The sequence below is a fragment of the Pecten maximus genome, chromosome 12 (genome assembly GCF_902652985.1).
Source record: "Pecten maximus chromosome 12, xPecMax1.1, whole genome shotgun sequence".
NCBI lineage: Eukaryota > Metazoa > Mollusca > Bivalvia > Pectinida > Pectinidae > Pecten > Pecten maximus.
The window spans coordinates 7,271,525-7,295,474 of record NC_047026.1 but is presented as its reverse complement, the minus strand read 5'-3'; the positions used below and the strand labels follow the sequence as shown (position 1 = coordinate 7,295,474).

The 23,950-nt window shown below is 43.3% G+C and overlaps 1 protein-coding gene across 1 annotated transcript in view; it reads left to right on the top strand.

Moving 5' to 3' along the window:
* LOC117339459 (probable JmjC domain-containing histone demethylation protein 2C) overlaps positions 1–23,950 on the top strand; it is a 182,220-nt gene that overhangs the window by 109,946 nt on the left and 48,324 nt on the right. Inside the window, 1 exon segment of the mRNA XM_033901044.1 lies at positions 10,019–10,110. Within this exon segment, the coding sequence (XP_033756935.1) occupies positions 10,019–10,110 (92 nt within the window).

The window sequence follows — 23,950 nt, the reverse complement described above, 5'->3', positions numbered from 1 at the left end:
CCCACCTCTACCCTACTGGTGTATCATACACTGTCTACCTTACTGGAGAGTGTCCCCACCTCTACCCTACTGGTGTATGATACACTGTCTACCTTACTGGAGAGTGTCCCCACCTCTACCCTACTGGTGTATGATACACTGTCTACCTTACTGGAGAGTGTCCCCACCTCTACCCTACTGGTGTATGATACACTGTCTACCTTACTGGAGAGTGTCCCCACCTCTACCCTACTGGTGTATGATACACTGTCTACCTTACTGGAGAGTGTCCCCACCTCTACCCTACTGGTGTATGATACACTGTCTACCTTACTGGAGAGTGTCCCCACCTTTACCTACTGGTGTATGATACACTGTCTACCTTACTGGAGAGTGTCCCCACCCCTACCCTACTGGCGTATGATACACTGTCTATCTTACTGGAGAGTGTCCCCACCTCTACCCTACTGGTGTATGATACACTGTCTACCTTACTGGAGAGTGTCCCCACCTCTACCCTACTGGTGTGTGATACACTGTCTACCTTACTGGAGAGTGTCCCCACCTCTACCCTACTGGTGTGTGATACACTACCTTACTGGAGAGTGTCTCCACCTCTACCCTACTGGTGTATGATACACTGTCTACCTTACTGGAGAGTGTCCCCACCTCTACCCTACTGGTGTGTGATACACTGTCTACCTTACTGGAGAGTGTCCCCACCTCTACCCTACTGGTGTATGATACACTGTCTACCTTACTGGAGAGTGTCCCCACCTCTACCCTACTGGTGTGTGATACACTGTCTACCTTACTGGAGAGTGTCTCCACCTCTACCCTACTGGTGTGTGATACACCGTCTACCTTACTGGAGAGTGTCCCCACCTCTACCCTACTGGTGTATGATACACTGTCTACCTTACTGGAGAGTGTCCCCACCTCTACCCTACTGGTGTATGATACACTGTCTACCTTACTGGAGAGTGTCTCCACCTCTACCCTACTGGCGTATGATACACTGTCTATCTTACTGGAGAGTGTCCCCACCTCTACCCTACTGGCGTATGATACACTGTCTACCTTACTGGAGAGTGTCTCCACCTCTACCCTACTGGTGTATGATACACTGTCTACCTTACTGGAGAGTGTCTCCACCTCTACCCTACTGGCGTATGATACACTGTCTATCTTACTGGAGAGTGTCCCCACCTCTACCCTACTGGTGTATGATACACTGTCTACCTTACTGGAGAGTGTCTCCACCTCTACCCTACTGGTGTATGATACACTGTCTACCTTACTGGAGAGTGTCCCCACCTCTACCCTACTGGCGTATGATACACTGTCTATCTTACTGGAGAGTGTCCCCACCTCTACCCTACTGGTGTATGATACACTGTCTACCTTACTGGAGAGTGTCCCCACCTCTACCCTACTGGTGTGTGATACACTGTCTACCTTACTGGAGAGTGTCTCCACCTCTACCCTACTGGTGTGTGATACACTGTCTACCTTACTGGAGAGTGTCTCCACCTCTACCCTACTGGCGTATGATACACTGTCTATCTTACTGGAGAGTGTCCCCACCTCTACCCTACTGGTGTATGATACACTGTCTATCTTACTGGAGAGTGTCCCCACCTCTACCCTACTGGTGTGTGATACACTGTCTACCTTACTGGAGAGTGTCTCCACCTCTACCCTACTGGTGTATGATACACTGTCTACCTTACTGGAGAGTGTCTCCACCTCTACCCTACTGGCGTATGATACACTGTCTATCTTACTGGAGAGTGTCCCCACCTCTACCCTACTGGTGTATGATACACTGTCTACCTTACTGGAGAGTGTCTCCACCTCTACCCTACTGGTGTATGATACACTGTCTACCTTACTGGAGAGTGTCCCCACCTCTACCCTACTGGCGTATGATACACTGTCTATCTTACTGGAGAGTGTCCCCACCTCTACCCTACTGGTGTATGATACACTGTCTACCTTACTGGAGAGTGTCCCCACCTCTACCCTACTGGTGTGTGATACACTGTCTACCTTACTGGAGAGTGTCCCCACCTCCACCCTACTGGTGTATGATACACTGTCTACCTTACTGGAGAGTGTCCCCACCTCTACCCTACTGGTGTATGATACACTGTCTACCTTACTGGAGAGTGTCCCCACCTCCACCCTACTGGTGTGTGATACACTGTCTACCTTACTGGAGAGTGTCCCCACCTCTACCCTACTGGTGTGTGATACACTGTCTACCTTACTGGAGAGTGTCCCCACCTCTACCCTACTGGTGTGTGATACACTGTCTACCTTACTGGAGAGTGTCCCCACCTCTACCCTACTGGTGTGTGATACACTGTCTACCTTACTGGAGAGTGTCCCCACCTCTACCCTACTGGTGTGTGATACACTGTCTACCTTACTGGAGAGTGTCCCCACCTCTACCCTACTGGTGTGTGATACACTGTCTACCTTACTGGAGAGTGTCCCCACCTCCACCCTACTGGTGTATGATACACTGTCTACCTTACTGGAGAGTGTCCCCACCTCTACCCTACTGGTGTATGATACACTGTCTACCTTACTGGAGAGTGTCCCCACCTCTACCCTACTGGTGTGTGATACACTGTCTACCTTACTGGAGAGTGTCCCCACCTCTACCCTACTGGTGTGTGATACACTGTCTACCTTACTGGAGAGTGTCCCCACCTCTACCCTACTGGTGTGTGATACACTGTCTACCTTACTGGAGAGTGTCCCCACCTCCACCCTACTGGTGTATGATACACTGTCTACCTTACTGGAGAGTGTCCCCACCTCTACCCTACTGGTGTATGATACACTGTCTACCTTACTGGAGAGTGTCCCCACCTCCACCCTACTGGTGTGTGATACACTGTCTACCTTACTGGAGAGTGTCCCCACCTCTACCCTACTGGTGTGTGATACACTGTCTACCTTACTGGAGAGTGTCTCCACCTCTACCCTACTGGTGTATGATACACTGTCTACCTTACTGGAGAGTGTCCCCACCTCTACCCTACTGGTGTGTGATACACTGTCTACCTTACTGGAGAGTGTCCCCACCTCTACCCTACTGGCGTATGATGCACCGTTTACCTTACTGGAGAGTGTCCCCACCTCTACCCTACTGGTGTATGATACACTGTCTACCTTACTGGAGAGTGTCCCCACCTCTACCCTACTGGTGTATGATACACTGTCTACCTTACTGGAGAGTGTCCCCACCTTTACCTACTGGTGTATGATACACTGTCTACCTTACTGGAGAGTGTCCCCACCTCCACCCTACTGGTGTATGATACACTACCTTACTGGAGAGTGTCCACACCTCTACCCTATTGGCGTATGATACACCGTCTACCTTACTGGAGAGTGTCTCCACCTCTACCCTACTGGTGTGTGATACACTGTCTACCTTACTGGAAAGTGTCTCCACCTCTACCCTACTGGTGTATGATACACTGTCTACCTTACTGGAGAGTGTCCCCACCTCTACCCTCCTGGTGTGTGATACACTGTCTACCTTACTGGAGACTGTCCCCACCTCCACCCTACTGGTGTATGATACACTGTCTACCTTACTGGAGAGTGTCTCCACCTCTACCCTACTGGTGTATGACACACTGTCTACCTTACTGGAGAGTGTCCCCACCTCTACCCTACTGGTGTATGATACACTGTCTACCTTACTGGAGAGTGTCCCCACCTCTACCCTACTGGTGTATGATACACTGTCTACCTTACTGGAGAGTGTCTCCACCTCTACCCTACTGGTGTATGATACACTGTCCACCTTACTGGAGAGTGTCCCCACCTCTACCCTACTGGTGTATGATACACTGTCCACCTTACTGGAGAGTGTCTCCACCTCTACCCTACTGGTGTATGACACACTGTCTACCTTACTGGAGAGTGTCTCCACCTCTACCCTACTGGTGTATGATACACTGTCTACCTTACTGGAGAGTGTCCCCACCTGTACCCTACTGGTGTATGATACACTGTCTACCTTACTGGAGAGTGTCCCCACCTCTACCCTACTGGTGTATGATACACTGTCTACCTTACTGGAGAGTGTCCCCACCTCCACCCTACTGGTGTATGATACACTGTCTACCTTACTGGAGAGTGTCCCCACCTCTACCCTACTGGTGTATGATACACTGTCTACCTTACTGGAGAGTGTCCCCACCTCTACCCTACTGGTGTGTGATACACCGTCTACCTTACTGGAGAGTGTCCCCACCTCTACCCTACTGGTGTATGATACACTGTCTACCTTACTGGAGAGTGTCCCCACCTCTACCCTACTGGTGTGTGATACACCGTCTACCTTACTGGAGAGTGTCTCCACCTCTACCCTACTGGTGTATGATACACTGTCTACCTTACTGGAGAGTGTCCCCACCTCTACCCTACTGGTGTATGATACACCGTCTACCTTACTGGAGAGTGTCTCCACCTCTACCCTACTGGTGTGTGATACACTGTCTACCTTACTGGAGAGTGTCTCCACCTCTACCCTACTGGTGTATGATACACTGTCTACCTTACTGGAGAGTGTCCCCACCTCTACCCTACTGGTGTATGATACACTGTCTACCTTACTGGAGAGTGTCCCCACCTCTACCCTACTGGTGTATGATACACTGTCTACCTTACTGGAGGGTGTCCCCACCTCTACCCTACTGGTGTATGATACACTGTCTACCTTACTGGAGAGTGTCTCCACCTCTACCCTACTGGTGTATGATACACTGTCTACCTTACTGGAGAGTGTCTCCACCTCTACCCTACTGGTGTATGATACACTGTCTACCTTACTGGAGAGTGTCTCCACCTCTACCCTACCGGTGTGTGATACACTGTCTACCTTACTGGAGAGTGTCCCCACCTCTACCCTACTGGTGTATGATACACTGTCTACCTTACTGGAGAGTGTCCCCACCTCTACCCTACTGGTGTATGATACACTGTCTACCTTACTGGAGAGTGTCCCCACCTCTACCCTACTGGTGTGTGATACACTGTCTACCTTACTGGAGAGTGTCTCCACCTCTACCCTACTGGTGTATGATACACCGTCTACCTTACTGGAGAGTGTCCCCACCTCCACCCTACTGGTGTATGATACACTACCTTACTGGAGAGTGTCCCCACCTCTACCCTACTGGTGTATGATACACTGTCTACCTTACTGGAGAGTGTCCCCACCTCTACCCTACTGGTGTATGATACACTACCTTACTGGAGAGTGTCTCCACCTCTACCCTACTGGTGTATGATACACTGTCTACCTTACTGGAGAGTGTCCCCACCTCTACCCTACTGGTGTATGATACACTGTCTACCTTACTGGAGAGTGTCCCCACCTCTACCCTACTGGTGTATGATACACTGTCTACCTTACTGGAGAGTGTCCCCACCTCTACCCTACTGGTGTATGATACACTGTCTACCTTACTGGAGAGTGTCCCCACCTCTACCCTACTGGTGTGTGATACACTGTCTACCTTACTGGAGAGTGTCTCCACCTCTACCCTACTGGTGTATGATACACCGTCTACCTTACTGGAGAGTGTCTCCACCTCTACCCTACTGGTGTGTGATACACTGTCTACCTTACTGGAGAGTGTCCCCACCTCTACCCTACTGGTGTATGATACACTGTCTACCTTACTGGAGAGTGTCCCCACCTCTACCCTACTGGTGTGTGATACACTGTCTACCTTACTGGAGAGTGTCCCCACCTCTACCCTACTGGTGTATGATACACTGTCTACCTTACTGGAGAGTGTCCCCACCTCTACCCTACTGGTGTATGATACACTGTCTACCTTACTGGAGAGTGTCCCCACCTCTACCCTACTGGTGTATGATACACTGTCTACCTTACTGGAGAGTGTCCCCACCTCTACCCTACTGGTGTATGATACACCGTCTACCTTACTGGAGAGTGTCCCCACCTCTACCCTACTGGTGTATGATACACTGTCTACCTTACTGGAGAGTGTCCCCACCTTTACCCTACTGGTGTATGATACACCGTCTACCTTACTGGAGAGTGTCCCCACCTCTACCCTACTGGTGTATGATACACTGTCTACCTTACTGGAGAGTGTCCCCACCTCTACCCTACTGGTGTGTGATACACTGTCTACCTTACTGGAGAGTGTCCCCACCTCTACCCTACTGGTGTATGATACACTACCTTACTGGAGAGTGTCCCCACCTCTACCCTACTGGTGTATGATACACTGTCTACCTTACTGGAGAGTGTCTCCACCTCTACCCTACTGGTGTATGATACACTGTCTACCTTACTGGAGAGAGTCTCCACCTCTACCCTACTGGTGTATGATACACTGTCTACCTTACTGGAGAGTGTCCCCACCTCTACCCTACTGGTGTATGATACACTGTCTACCTTACTGGAGAGTGTCCCCACCTCTACCCTACTGGTGTATGATACACTGTCTACCTTACTGGAGAGTGTCCCCACCTCTACCCTACTGGTGTATGATACACTGTCTACCTTACTGGAGAGTGTCCCCACCTCTACCCTACTGGTGTATGATACACTGTCTACCTTACTGGAGAGTGTCCCCACCTCTACCCTACTGGTGTGTGATACACTGTCTACCTTACTGGAGAGTGTCTCCACCTCTACCCTACTGGTGTATGATACACTGTCTACCTTACTGGAGAGTGTCCCCACCTTAACCCTACTGGTGTATGATACACCGTCTACCTTACTGGAGAGTGTCCCCACCTCTACCCTACTGGTGTATGATACACTGTCTACCTTACTGGAGAGTGTCCCCACCTCTACCCTACTGGTGTATGATACACTGTCTACCTTACTGGAGGGTGTCCCCACCTCTACCCTACTGGTGTATGATACACTGTCTACCTTACTGGAGAGTGTCCCCACCTCTACCCTACTGGTGTATGATACACTGTCTACCTTACTGGAGAGTGTCCCCACCTCCACCCTACTGGTGTGTGATACACTGTCTACCTTACTGGAGAGTGTCCCCACCTCTACCCTACTGGTGTATGATACACTGTCTACCTTACTGGAGAGTGTCCCCACCTCTACCCTACTGGTGTATGATACACTGTCTACCTTACTGGAGAGTGTCTCCACCTCTACCCTACTGGTGTATGATACACTGTCTACCTTACTGGAGAGTGTCCCCACCTCTACCCTACTGGTGTGTGATACACTGTCTACCTTACTGGAGAGTGTCCCCACCTCTACCCTACTGGTGTGTGATACACTGTCTACCTTACTGGAGAGTGTCTCCACCTCTACCCTACTGGTGTGTGATACACTGTCTACCTTACTGGAGAGTGTCCCCACCTCTACCCTACTGGTGTATGATACACTGTCTACCTTACTGGAGAGTGTCCCCACCTCTACCCTACTGGTGTATGATACACTGTCTACCTTACTGGAGAGTGTCCCCACCTCTACCCTACTGGTGTGTGATACACTGTCTACCTTACTGGAGAGTGTCTCCACCTCTACCCTACTGGTGTATGATACACTGTCTACCTTACTGGAGAGTGTCCCCACCTCCACCCTACTGGTGTATGATACACTGTCTACCTTACTGGAGAGTGTCCCCACCTCTACCCTACTGGTGTATGATACACTGTCTACCTTACTGGAGAGTGTCTCCACCTCTACCCTACTGGTGTATGATACACTGTCTACCTTACTGGAGAGTGTCTCCACCTCTACCCTACTGGTGTATGATACACTACCTTACTGGAGAGTGTCTCCACCTCTACCCTACTGGTGTATGATACACTGTCTATCTTACTGGAGAGTGTCCCCACCTCTACCCTACTGGTGTATGATACACTACCTTACTGGAGAGTGTTTCCTCCTTGGTGTAGTATTGATTTGCTGGTATTGGACACAGTGGGGGTCTAATGATCATGTCACAGGTCATTAGTGCTGGCACCATCAGACAGTGATCACACTAGATCCACCTTCACTCTCCACAAGGAGTAGGATGTAGCTGGCTTCTGTCAGGAATAACTGTAGATTTATATACTCTTTAGGCTCCCAGGTAAGATTTGTTTACAGTTGGTGGGTTTTGAGGTAAGATAGATTTACAGATCGTGCAATTGTACAGTTGATGTGTTTTGAGGCCATACAGTCAGTAGGTTTTGAAGTAATATAGATTGACAGTCAGTGTATTTTGAGGTAAGATAGTAGGTTTTTAGGTAAGATATATTTACAGGTCGTACACTCAGTGGGTTTTGAGGTAAGATAGATTTACAGGTCGTACACTCAGTGGGTTTTGAGGTAAGATATATTTACAGGCAGCACACTCAGTGGGTTTTGAGGTAAGGTATATTTACAGGCAGTACACTCAGTGGGTTTTGAGATAAGATATATTTACAGGCCGTACACTCAGTGGGTTTTGAGATAAGATATATTTACAGGCAGTACACTCAGTGGGTTTTGAGATAAGATATATTTACAGGCAGTACACTCAGTGGGTTTTGAGATAAGATATATTTACAGGCAGTACACTCAGTGGGTTTTGAGATAAGATATATTTACAGGCAGCACACTCAGTGGGTTTTGAGGTAAGGTATATTTACAGGCAGTACACTCAGTGGGTTTTGAGATAAGATATATTTACAGGCCGTACACTCAGTGGGTTTTGAGATAAGATATATTTACAGGCAGTACACTCAGTGGGTTTTGAGATAAGATATATTTACAGGCAGTACACTCAGTGGGTTTTGAGATAAGATATATTTACAGGCAGTACACTCAGTGGGTTTTGAGATAAGATATATTTACAGGCCGTACACTCAGTGGGTTTTGAGGTAAGATATATTTACAGGCCGTACACTCAGTGGGTTTTGAGGTAAGATATATTTACAGGCCGTACACTCAGTGAGTTTTGAGGTAAGATATATTTACAGGCAGTACACTCAGTGGGTTTTGAGGTAAGATATATTTACAGGCAGTACACTCAGTGGGTTTTGAGGTAAGATATATTTACAGGCCGTACACTCAGTGAGTTTTAGGGTAAGATATATTTACAGGCCGTAGACTCAGTGGGTTTTGAGGTAAGATATATTTACAGGCAGTACACTCAGTGGGTTTTGAGGTAAGATATATTTACAGGCCGTACACTCAGTGAGTTTTAGGGTAAGATATATTTACAGGCCGTAGACTCAGTGAGTTTTGAGATAAGATATATTTACAGGCTGTACACTCAGTGGGTTTTGAGGTAAGATATATTTACAGGCCGTACACTCAGTAGGTTTAGGGGTAAGATGTAAGATATATTTACATGCCAAACACTCAGTGGGTTTTGAGGCAAGATATATTTACAGGCCGTACACTCATCAAGTCTTAAAGTAACATGCTGTGTATAACTGATAGACATTTTTGCATTACTAAAGAGCTTATGAGGTAATGGAAATGGGTCTACCATCAATATTTTGGTTTAAATTGTGTTTAGTTTTGGGTTGTAGTATGATCAGAATGTATCTGTACGGTTGATGACACAGTAAGCTCGTTTAGCCCCATAAGAAAATTTCCTTGTGATTGAGCCCCAAAAGATGATAGATGTGAGTATTTATTCCCAGTAAGGAAGGATAGCTGTGTTGTTGTCGAGTGACCTACATTAACTCTGCAGTGGCTGCCATGTTGTTGTACTTGTCTGTAACACACAGCCTGTGGCAGCTCCAAGCTGGGTCACACTTTACACCTGCAGTATACTGAAGGATGATTCATATCACCAACATTTTAGGCTGTTTCAAATTCAACCTTGGAACATTTCAACTCCACAACTTGTGATATTTCTGTCATCGTCTGCTGTAGAGCTTTGATTTAGTTTGACCAGCCTGCCTGCAGTCTCTGGTAGATAATGGTGTGATTTGTGTATACTTGTATCTGGACTATACCACCCAATATTACATACGATCTGTATTGTTAACTGGTTAACTGGTTGTGTACTTTCAGTGGTAGATTCTATACTACGTGGAGTGGAAGTGGGCATTGGACCAAGACGCACAAGACAGACTAATAAGGATAAAGATCTCCAGTCCACATCGGTAAGTCTCTTTGTCATAACTCTTATTGTAGGAATGGCTTTGTTTACAAAACACTGTCTGAAATATGGAAATTTATACTTTAAAAACCTGTGGTTTAACAAGTGGAGGTAGATAGTCTTTGCATGCCCACACCTGAAAATAAAAGCAGGCTGTGTAGTGTATATAATCTAGCTGATATGTAAAATTATGTACACAAAAACTTTAGGTGAAATGGACTCTTTCTGCTATTAAGTTAATTGTTATTTCTAAATTTTTGGTCCAGTAATTTTCTTGACTAAAATTAGGTCAGTCTGAAAATGGTCTAAAAATGATTCCATGCTGAATACACAGGTTTTGGTACAGGGAACTATCGACAGTTACTGAAGGATACAGATATTGAAGTCAACTTCACCAAAATTTCACTCTACCAAAATTTTTGCTGCCCATGCAGCCTTACCAAAATAGTCTGATTACTGAAAAAAACTTAAATATCATAAAATTGTTTTTATCTGTGTTTCATTTAAGGGTAAATAATAATATTATTATAGCCTAGTTATTTTACCCTGTTAGAATATTTGTGGGCTTATTGAAAGCTGAGAACATATCTTTCCATAATAAATCTTGTATCTTTTAATACAAACGTATTGGGTACTAAATGATTATATATCTGGCATCTGTGACAGTATCTCACAAGGAGATCGGTACAGTGGGGGGATGATCGACCTTTTATCACACATGGTGCCTATACCTACATGTTTACCTGGCGTACAAGGCGTGTTTACCTATCATGGTACTCCACCATACACTCTAGTGATTGTACTTTGTACCCACTCACAGATGATATTGTACAGTAGATGTTACGCTCTGTGGTGATACCATCTGTGTAGCTTGTTTTGAAGTAATTTAGTTACACATATAGATTCTCTGATCCGTGTGTTTTATTGTGTAATGAAGCAAGAGAAAACAGGGATGATCAATAAAATATGTTGCAAACTGTTAAGTTGACAAGACGAAGAGTTACTATCAATAAAGTGAGTTTATGTAAAGAAATGCTTACATCGAATCAATATCATTGTAGATCAATACTTCATTACTATTGTATACTATACACATTAACTCCATCTGTGTTTCCCAGCACAGCTGACCTGTTTCCCGAGTTGTCATGAACAACTGACTCCTTTGTCGAGTTGTTCTGTACAACTGACCCTTTCCCGAGTTGTCATGTACAACTGACGTGTTTCCTGAGTTGTCCGGTATAACTGACCCCTTTCCCAAGTTGTCCTGTGCTAATTATCCCTTTTATAATTGTTCTGTACAACTGATCCCATTTCTCTGTTGTCCTGTACAACTGACCCCATTTCTCTGTTGCCCTGTACAACTGACCCCATTTCTCTGTTGTCCACTATAACTGACCCCATTTCTCTGTTGTCCTGTACAACTGACCCCATTTCTCTGTTGTCCTCTACAACTGACCCCATTTCTCTGTTGTCCTGTACAACTGACCCCATTTCTCTTGTCCTGTACAACTGACCCTATTTCTCTGCTGTCCACTACAACTGACCCCATTTCTCTTGTCCTGTACAACTGACCCCATTTCTCTGTTGTCTTGTACAACTGACCCTATTTTTCTGTTGTCCTGTACAACTGACCCCATTTCTCTGTTGTCCTGTACAACTGACCCCATTTCTCTGTTGCCCTGTACAACTGACCCCATTTCTCTGTTGCCCTGTACAACTGACCCCATTTCTCTGCTGTCCACTACAACTGACCCCATTTCTCTTGTCCTGTACAACTGACCCCATTTCTCTGTTGTCTTGTACAACTGACCCCATTTCTCTGTTGTCTTGTACAACTGACCCTATTTTTCTGTTGTCCTGTACAACTGACCCCATTTCTCTGCTGCCCTTTACAACTGACCCCATTTCTCTGTTGTCCTCTACATTTGACCCCTTCCCTGAATTGTCCTCTGTACAACTGACCCCTCTGTCAAATTGTCCTCTGTACAATTAACTGAATTATATTCTCTGTTGTCCTGTAAAGTTGTCTCCCCTGATGATGCTCTTTAAAATTGATTACATTTGGTTGATATATGTGTACCATTGTTATTTTCCTTTGTGTACATAGTATTGGTACAGTGGATCAGGTGAAAGAGCACACATTGTTATGTTTACTGTTAAATATTGAGCATGTGAAATATTTATGGCAGTGAAATATTGATGTATAACGAGCAAACATCACGACTATGAGGTGTAATACACTCTCTCCCATAAAATCTACTGAATAAAACCACCTAATAAAGTCTTATTACTGGCATTCCCCAGGTATGTGAACAGTCACCATGGCAACTAGTTGTTTATGAATATTAGTATTTATCATGTACCAAATTCACCATATTATCAAATTTTAAATGGTTTTGTATTTATTCAGCAATAAGTCAATGTCTGTTAATAAGCCTGTTTATGCCTCTCCAAATCGGTTGTCCTTGATTAGTTTCACCACCTATTTAGACTACAAGTTTGTGTGTTGTGAGAACACCCCCACCCTGAAGTAGAAGGCATACCACTGGATAGCTGCACAGATTGTGACCTTGACCTTGAGCCATAATAAGACAGCTGTTAGGTGTTTGTCACAGTAATGGTGTTGACCCCCTAGGGAGCTGACCTGCCCTGGGCCCCAAAGTGTACCACACATACACATCAGTCATCATGCCAGTACAGCCACAGGTCATCTGTTGGTTGTAACACTAAACTGACCACTGTCCAGAAATCATGACCTGAATACACTGTCCAGGAATGTCTCAGTAACCAGATAGGAGCCCATAGGGTATTAATCAGCTTCAGATCTGGAGAAAGTTTGGAACTGGTGTACCTATTCACCTACAGGACCATGTACATCTACCACAGGGGAAGAGGAAGGGTTGTAGAACATACCAGCCATTACAGTTGGTACTTGTCCCTACAGTGATTAGCCAGGAGGTATGGAACAGCTAGGATTTCTCTGTCAACTTAAATATGACTGATATCATAAAAAGTCATATTTCTCTATACAACATTCCAAAAATAATCCTTCATATACATATGCCTGATCGGGTTTGTTTTCGGTTGACTGAGCGTAATCCATTTCCACCTCGAGCATTGTTGTGGAGAGTATTGGCTAATCTTTACTGGATGGTGTTGGTATAGTCCTACCTCTATATATCACCTATATATATATATACACACACACACACACACACACACACACACACGGGGACAATAGTGGGATAGAAACAGAAACCTCCATGGGAAGGGCGGGCAGTAACAGCCTGTGGACAATATCACCATGAATAGGGCGCAATACCAGTTCTGACTATCTATAGACAGATTTCAGTATTGAAAAGTGTTGACTACCTTTGAATGAATAAATGTGGTGATCATGAGAGGATATTTAATTTAATCAGCCTTCAGGATATAGTTGTGTTATATGGCAAAAGCCAATACCAGTAACAAGCCCACCTATATCTATTGAAGTTCAGTAAAATACTTACAAATGCTCTATGTTATTATCCTATAATAAGCCCACCTCTACATTGAGTAAGAGTTTGTGTCGCCCCCTGGGCTCATTACAGAATAAATTGTGTGTTAGGGTCAGAAATACCAATAGGGAAACTGCTGTGTCATCGTCATCTGAATTGTGAGTGACCCTTGTGCAAAACGTAAGCCAGAAACCTGCCAAGGTTCAACACGTCGCATCATGGTAAAAAGTCGGCAGCTTTTATAGGCTGCTTTATGGTGACAAATCCACTTCTTGATGGTCATGATGTACTGACTGTTGTGGCGTTCAAAGGCGGTCAAGATTTGACCTTGTGATAATTATTTCTTTTTTTATGGCTTTCTGGGATAGTGATTGTGTGGTCATTGGATCAGACCTTGATAGAACCATTCGAGAGTTTACACAAGTCTGACATAATCTTCTTTATTTTTCAAGAACGATTTTTTAATTAAGTGATGTTGATGGCTGCCATGAAAACATATTTGTGGCCATTTTGAGATGAGATTATTTTTTTCAATATTTGTCCTTCAACATATGTCTTCAGCAGGCCATTTGTTCTCCAATATATGTTGCTGCTTTGAGAAGGATAAACACTGTACCAGCTTCAGATGTAATACAAATCAGAGTGATAATCTTAAAGGTGAATAAACTTTAAAACAAATCAACCTATTTCAACAGCACAGCAGAGGTTCTGTATATATATATATATATGATGAATTCTCCAAACCACAACAGATGGTAAAAGCCTAGTAAACAAACTTGTAAATATATTCCTGCTAACTGTTCATACATAGCTGTCTGTTGATGGTGACTTAATGCTCTGTAAGTTGAGCTGGTAATGTATAATACTCAGTAATACATCCCGACTTGGTACACAGCCATAAACATACACATATAGAACCGAACTTAATGCCTCTAACATGATTTATGATTCAGCCCACCTGATCATGTCAAAATATATGTAATTATTCTACAGGGAAAATATAACCAGGCATGACTTTCATGGACAGCATATTTGATTATGGGATCTGTTTTCTGTGAAGATGAAGTAAGCCTGAAAGCATGTCTGTACCATCTTATTTTAGATGTATAGTCAGGTTTTGTTGGAGGACTTAACTAAAGGCGGACTAATTGTACACCCCTCAGATTTTACATATTATGTAGATGAACTTGTAATGTGATAATCGTGGGGCTTATCAGATGGGTGTTGGGCCCTATCTCTTTGTGCAGATCAGTGACACAGTTTTTGTGGAGATTCTACATGGCTGGTGTAGCCAGTTTACAATACACTGAAAGGCAAGGTATGACTCATCCTGTCAGTGAGGTGAAGGTCGCCCATACCATACATTACCACATTTACATAGGTATATACGCTCAACTCCTCTCAAAACACTGTCTGTCAGGTTTCAAGGGGCTGTCTTGAATTAATGCCTTTATCTGCCAAGCATTGAGGAGCTAAGCTACAAAAATAGTTCACTTCTATCAAGCTTGAAGCAATAGCTTGCCAGAACATTAATCATTCTGTTGTTCATTATAGTCTGTCATAAAAGCTGTCATGAGTGCTCAGGAAAGGCTTTCCCACAGGGCAGGCAAAGAGGAACATGACTTTGTCTGTCACCATGGCTTGGGTATATAAATGTTTGTTTATGTGTTTTGCCTAGGCCTCAATGAGAGAAAGGCAGGCGGTTTTGTTGACAACTGAAACATTTCAGACATTAAAACTTGTCAGTAAATTACCTGTAAATCCAGGCTGACATTAGGTTGTATATGGTCAAACCGAGAGATGATATTCGTACTGTGACGTTTAAAGTCTCTCGCTGTATTTCGCAATTACAGGGGACATAATAAGGCATTTAATGATGTACATTCTGTTATTGTTTGTTTTGTTGTGTGTAAAATGCCAGGTACCTGTAGGCCTGTCGACAAATCACCTTACCTGTGTAGATTTACCTGTGATTGACGGAACAAAGGAAGTACTCTGTGGTTAGGTACAAGTTGGTTTGAAGGTCGCACTAGATCCGGTTTGTGCGGAGATGTCTGGTGTTGTGTACAGGTGTATTTGTGTGTCTTTGTATAAGGTGTGGTCTTGTGGGATGTGGGGTCCCCAGTCCATGACAGTTCTGAAACTGTTCGTGAAATCCTCGGTCAGGTACTGTATTAATCCAGCAATAAGCACATGCCTGGTAATAAGCCCATCCATGCCTGCTGCAGTTCAGTAAAATACCAACAAATACTATTCTATTGTCTTACACTAAGCCAGTCCAATACTTTTGAGTCAAAGTTCATGTATTGGTGAATACCATCATTGTGGTAGACCCTACTAAACTCGGTCACATGACTTGGCCCATGTATATAGTGATTAATATCATTGTGATAGACCCTGATGAACTCAAGTCACATGATTAGGTCCTGCCATCACCATCAGTCTGGTAGACCCTGATGAACTCGGTCACATGACTATAGGCCCTGCGATCACCATCAGTCTGATAGACCCTGATGAACTGTCAAATGACTTGGCCCTGTGATCACCATCAGTCTGGTAGACCCTGCTGAACTCAGTCACATGACTAGGCCCGGTGATCACCATCAGTCTGATAGACCCTGATGAACTGTCACATGACTTGGCCCTGTGATCACCATCAGTCTGGTAGGCCCTGACGAACTCAGTCACATGACTATAGGCCCGGTGATTACCATCAGTCTGATAGACCCTGATGAACTGTCACATGACTTGGCCCTGTGATCACCATCAGTCTGGTAGACCCTGATGAACTCAGTCACATGACTATAGGCCCGGTGATCACCATCAGTCTGGTAGACCCTGATGAACTCTGTCACATGACTAGGTGGGACTCGTCCCTGATAACAATAGAGATCATAGGTTATCGGAGCTGTGATAAGCCTGACAATGAACTGAGTAAACATTCCACAGGATCCCCAGTCTGCCAGCTGACCTACTTATCGCCCTTCATCCTATCTTTTTCACCTGCCCTAAGAATAGATAGGGTAGAAGATTCCTAGCGCTTCAGGAAGAATAGGCTACTTGATATATAGTGTGGGCTGCCCTGTGTAAAGGGAAGGTCACTGGGACTTTTATGTGTGTCTTTATTCTCCTTCAGTCCACCGACAGATCGCATGCAGTGGGAAAATAAAAATAGCATTACATTCCACTGTAGTAGTTTTGTTGTATGAGTATTAAAAAGGTACTTGCTTGTTACTTTCGTTTTGTTGAAGTAAGCTATTATTATAAAGACACGAACATTACTAAAGGGAATGTTTATTTCGGTTAATTTGCAAGATTTACATGCTAAGACTTCTTTTGTGATGTAGAGTGCTTATTTGCGAAGCAGTTTTGCTAAAACGTTGCGAGTTCCATCGGTGTAGTTAAAACATTGTGAGTTTCTTTGGCCTATTGTCAGAACGTTGTGAGTTCCATTGGCGTATTGTAAGAACATTGCGAGTTCCATTGGCCTATTGTAAGAACATTGTGAGTTCCATAGGCCTATTGTAAGGAGAACATTGTGAGTTTCTTTGGTCTAATATTAGAGCATTGTGAGTTTCTTTGGCCTATTGTTAGAACGTTGTAATTTCCATTGGCACATTGTTAGAACGTTTCGAATTCCATTTGGCCTATTGTTAGAACATGATTTCCATTGGTGTATTCTTAGAAGGTTGTAAGTTCCTTAGACATATTGTTGGTTGTGAGTTCCATTGACATATTGTTGGTTGTGAGTTCCATTGACATATTGTTGGTTGTGAGTTCCATTGACATATTGTTGGTTGTGAGTTCCATTGGCCCACTGTTAAACATTAACTTTGTATTTCCTCTGTACCTTTGCTGAAGATAAAATGGAGCTTTATAAGGACAGCTTGTCCACTATACTTTTGTCTAGAGCTCCTGTTGGTCACATGTGTTTGAAGACCCACACCGACCAGTTGTGGATGCCTTTCTAACAATACCACAGACTCCTAATTACATTTAGAGATACTTCAGGCAGGGGAATCAAATTAGTGGGGCAATCAATGAGCAGAGAGAGGAAGCAGGAGGGGATGTAAAGAAAATCATTCTTGTTTTATGTCAATAAACCATTAGGCTTGACTGCAGTTTTTACCTGGTCTGTGAAAGAGTTGAAGCCCAGAGGATACGGAACCATCAACGTGAATTGCCTTATATCTGCTCAGCCAATGGCTGCCACAGTGATAAACAACACCAAAAATAGAATTTTACGATGAATGTGACATAGGGTTTATTTTCTTGGCTGTACGTTTGTTGATGACTGGTTAGAATGTCCATTGGAGATGGAAAGGCAGGTCCACAGCAGGTCCACAGTTGAGGCAGTAGAGATGTCCAGATGAAGGTCTATCAGATGTAACACAGCTCCTATTGATCATGAAGTAATTAATTACTTGATACGGTGGCAAGGGTCCATGCTGTTGTTTACTCACTGTGAGGTGAAGGTCATTGATACTGAGGCCCGAAGGGGAAGTTTCAGCTGTAGCATTGTATTCTTGTTGATCGGATTAACCATTCTAAAGCAACAATTTTATACATGATATTTTACCTTGCTATGTCTTTATTCAACCAAAACCAAAAATATTTGTTGCATTTCTATTTAAACTATTGAATACTTCATTTAACTGTTAAGTACATGTTGATGTAATGAGATAGCGGAATTGATGCAAATTGAGTTTAGACCTTAATAAACCTGTAAAACAGTTTAGATATGGCATAATCAAGAATGGCTCAAAAGAAAACTTAAAGACATGAAGTTGAAAACCAGGTAGATTAGCTTGCTCGATTCCCTAATGGATCCAAGACTTCAGTTTGAAATCGAACTTGCTTCGCTCGACTGAGGTGAATACGGAACAGTATTGATTCATGAGTGCCCCTTGTCTTCACTGAATCCTATTAAAGCTGAGAGGATTTGCTTTGCCTGACAAAGCCGCTTTGTTAGCTGTAAGACTGTCAACATGTGACATAAAACCACCCCGTTGCACTTTTCCAAGCTTTCTGAGTAGGTATTAAGGTAGACAATCATTGGCACTTTGCTTATGCCATTAGCTTTTATAGCCAGCTGTGGATAACACGATTACATAACCAACCGAAGGTACCCACAAACCAGACACCATTCAATATCCTCTCCTGCAAAAAGGCATGATTGACATGTCTCTTTAAAATTACTCCAAATCTGATTGATTTTTAGTCCGGCATCATCAGATGGTTGGTTGTTCTTAATGTCCTTCAGTAAGCCAGAAACTGTTCATTGGTGTCCTGAACCATTCCTAAACCAGAAACTGTTCATTGGTGTCCTGAACCATTCCAAACCAGAAACTGTTCATTGGTGTCCTGAACCATTCCTAAACCAGAAACTGTTCATTGGTGTCCTGAACCATTCCTAAACCAGAAACTGTTCATTGGTGTCCTGAACCATTCCTAAACCAGAAACTGTTCATTGGTGTCCTGAACAATTCCTAAACCAGAAACTGTTCATTGGTGTCCTGAACCATTCCAAACCAGAAACTGTTCATTGGTGTCCTGAACCATTCCTAAACCAGAAACTGTTCATTGGTGTCCTGAACCATTCCAAACCAGAAACTGTTCATTGGTGTCCTGAACCATTCCTAAACCAGAAACTGTTCATTGGTGTCCTGAACCATTCCTAAACCAGAAACTGTTCATTGGTGTCCTGAACCATTCCTAAACCAGAAACTGTTCATTGGTGTCCTGAACAATTCCTAAACCAGAAACTGTTCATTGGTGTCCTGAACCATTCCAAACCAGAAACTGTTCATTGGTGTCCTGAACCATTCCTAAACCAGAACTGTTCATTGGTGACCTGAACCATTCCTAAACCAGAAACCGTTCATTGGTGACCTGAACCATTCCTGTTATTGGTATTTCTTTCAATCTCTCCGTAAGGACCTTTTTAAATTTTATATGCAGGTTCCTATTTGTTCCTTGGTTAAAATCTAATAGAACAATTGTATCTTTAGTATACAATGGTGAACTCCTGAATTTTAAGTTCACGCCAATATATTGTTCTGGTTACTCCAGAGATCATTACAGTCTGCTGTCTATAGTGCCGCTCTTTAGATATTGCCACTTCCACTAATAAGTTTGGTTTCCTAGCAACTGGAAGAAAAAAAAGAAAGCTTTTCTGACAAATATCTTGTTTTTATTCCAAGTAATGAGCCCCGTATCTGATAGACTGTAATTTGAGTGTAAATTTAAATTTTGGTCTTGCATTAATGCTGTCTATTTTACAATTTGTAAATTGTAGTGCGGATCGTAGTTAGGGTTTTCCCAAAATAGTTTGAATGTGATGCAGCGTGATGGTTTCATACTAGGCAGTGTAGTAGCTGCTGAAGAACATGGTAGGAATTGGGAGATGTTTTATACTATATGACACATGTTTCTGGCACCCTGTACAATAGTGTTGGTGTTTGTTGTCTCCTACACATACTCCTGCCAAACCGTGGAGAAACAGAATCTACATCTGTATCAGGACTGTTTCTCCTGGACCTCATCCAAAAGTATGGGGCAATGCATTGGCATTCATAACAATGACTCATTTCATGGGCTAATGTAATTGAATTCATAACCAGGTCACATTTCATGGGGCATTGTGGTGGTATTTATAACCTGTCAAATTTCACAGGGCATTGAAATGGTATTTATAACCTGTCAAATTTCACTGGGCTTTGTAATGGTATTTATAACTAGGTTAAATTTCACTGGGCTTTGTAATGGTATTTATAACCAGGTCAAATTTCACGGGGCATTGTATTTACCAAAATATACAAAGCCTTTTTGATTTGCAACTTCATCAGAGAATTCTGTAAAATTGCATGTTTCATGAAAATCTTTCTTGCCACCCGGATATTTTATGGAGGCTTGTGTTGGAGGATACTTTTGAGAACTTCATATAGTACTGTATTTAGGGTATTGTTAAACACACATAAAGACATCTGATAGTTGATGAGACACACAGAAAAACAACATAACACAGGTTTAACCAACATAACACAGGTTTAACCGAAATAACACAGGTTTAACCAACATAACACAGGTTTAACCGAAATAACACAGGTTTAACCAACATAACACAGGTTTAACCGAAATAACACAGGTTTAACCAACATAACACAGGTTTAACCGAAATAACACAGGTTTAACCAACATAACACAGGTTTAACCGAAATAACACAGGTTTAACCAACATAACACAGGTTTAACCAATATAACACAGGTTTAACCGAAATAACACAGGTTTAACCAACATAACACAGGTTTAACCGAAATAACACAGGTTTAACCAACATAACACAGGTTTAACCAACATAACACAGGTTTAACCGAAATAACACAGGTTTAACCGAAATAACACAGGTTTAACCAACACAATACGTTTACACTGTATGGCTGTGATGCTTCCCACCAGTACAAATACTGTGTCTGGGAAGGAGGCCAAACCTGTTTATTACACACATATGATGTAGTACTCTAGTGGAGAAACACGGCCCTCATTATTACACCATATGTGGTAGACATGTATACTGGGAACAATACTACTCCATCTCTTGTGAGAGAATATGTGGCTGGTAGTACAGAACCAAGAGTGAGAGAATATGTGGCTGACAGTACAGAACCAAGAGTGAGAGAATATGTGGCTGACAGTACAGAACCAAGAGTGAGAGAATATGTAACTGACAGTACAGAACCAAGAGTGAGAGAATATGTGGCTGGTAGTACAGAACCAAGAGTGAGAGAATATGTCGCTGACAGTACAGAACCAAGAGTGAGAGAATATGTCGCTGACAGTACAGAACCAAGAGTGAGAGAATATGTGGCTGGTAGTACAGAACCAAGAGTGAGAGAATATGTGGCTGACAGTACAGAACCAAGAGTGAGAGAATATGTGGCTGGCAGTACAGAGTGAGAGAATATGTGGCTGACAGTACAGAGTGAGAGAATATGTGGCTGACAGTACAGAACCAAGAGTGAGAGAATATGTGGCTGGTAGTACAGAACCAAGAGTGAGAGAATATGTGGCTGGTAGTACAGAACCAAGAGTGAGAGAATATGTGGCTGGCAGTACAGAACCAAGAGTGAGAGAATATGTGGCTGGTAGTACAGAACCAAGAGTGAGAGAATATGTGGCTGGCAGTACAGAACCAAGAGTGAGAGAATATGTGGCTGACAGTACAGAACCAAGAGTGAGAGAATATGTGGCTGACAGTACAGAACCAAGAGTGAGAGAATATGTGGCTGGTAGTACAGAACCAAGAGTGAGAGAATATGTGGCTGACATTACAGAACTAAGAGTGAGAGAATATGTGGCTGGTAGTACAGAACCAAGAGTGAGAGAATATGTGGCTGGTAGTACAGAACCAAGAGTGAGAGAATATGTGGCTGGCAGTACAGAACCAAGAGTGAGAGAATATGTGGCTGACATTACAGAACCAAGAGTGAGAGAATATGTGGCTGGTAGTACAGAACCAAGAGTGAGAGAATATGTGGCTGGTAGTACAGAACCAAGAGTGAGAGAATATGTGGCTGACAGTACAGAACCAAGAGTGAGAGAATATGTAACTGACAGTACAGAGTGAGAGAATATGTGGCTGGTAGTACAGAACCAAGAGTGAGAGAATATGTGGCTGACAGTACAGAACCAAGAGTGAGAGAATATGTGGCTGACAGTACAGAACCAAGAGTGAGAGAATATGTGGCTGGTAGTACAGAACCAAGAGTGAGAGAATATGTGGCTGGTAGTACAGAACTAAGAGTGAGAGAATATGTGGCTGACAGTACAGAACTAAGAGTGAGAGAATATGTGGCTGACAGTACAGAACCAAGAGTGAGAGAATATGTGGCTGGTAGTACAGAACCAAGAGTGAGAGAATATGTGGCTGGTAGTACAGAACCAAGAGTGAGAGAATATGTGGCTGACAGTACAGAACCAAGAGTGAGAGAATATGTGGCTGGCAGTACAGAACCAAGAGTGAGAGAATCTGTGGCTGACAGTACAGAACCAAGAGTGAGAGAATATGTGGCTGACAGTACAGAACCAAGAATGAGAGAATATGTGGCTGACAGTACAGAACCAAGAATGAGAGAATATGTGGCTGACAGTACAGAACTAAGAGTGAGAGAATATGTGGCTGGTAGTACAGAACCAAGAGTGAGAGAATATGTGGCTGACAGTACAGAACCAAGAGTGAGAGAATATGTAACTGACAGTACAGAACCAAGAGTGAGAGAATCTGTGGCTGACAGTACAGAACCAAGAGTGAGAGAATATGTGGCTGACAGTACAGAACCAAGAGTGAGAGAATCTGTGGCTGACAGTACAGAACCAAGAGTGAGAGAATATGTGGCTGGCAGTACAGAACCAAGACCTCTTGCTTCCTTGGCACATTGAGTTGTCATCCAGATAACATACACCATACATTATCCGTGGTAAATTTGACTAAATAGTCTAATACACAGGACTAAAGAGATTATTTGAACCTGAGCAGGTGCCCTATTAACATACCTAGAGTGACTTAAATACTACATATATATCTGTGATTATATATACCCTTCATATGGTCTATCTGAATATATAAACAACACCCAGTACTAAATGAGGTTTGTGTTGTATATTTCCTGTGTTGGGTCGACCAGGATACTATTTATTTCCGCAGTGTAGACAAGAATAGTGTTTGTGATTTTCTCTTTCTTCCTGTTGGTATCTCTTTGTCTGATCTATGTGAATACTCTTGCTGTGACTGTTTATTTCCTAAGTTGTACCACAATGTTGATGATTCAATAGATCGAGGCTGTACTCTATTTTCCTGTTGATGTTCTAGCTTAGTTCACAGTTGTATGTGATTTATTTCCTATGAATTCTGTTTATTTCCTGACATCCTGATGTAGACAGGTGCCTGTGGTAATGAAAGGTCTGTCACATGAGGCCTGATAGACACACTACCACACCTGACCAAATACCCTGAGGGCCCTGTAGGGTCACATGTGGTGTATTGTTTCTTAGACACTCATTAATGTTTCTCTTTATGCTAAACATGTTAGCCTGGTATGTCACAGGGTTTGTATCAATTCGGGGTTTCGATCCCTACAGAGATCGGTCAGTTTGTAGGGTCTACCATTTCTATTATAAATTCCTATAAATGGATCATCCATGCTTTTACTTGCATGCTGAAGTGCTGGTCCCATACTACCATTTTAATCATGAGATATTTTTTAAATCCATTTTCTTCTCCCATGTTGGCTTGTATGGTAAATAGAAAAAAAATCCTTTGAGATGATTGAAGTGCATTAGTTGGTTGA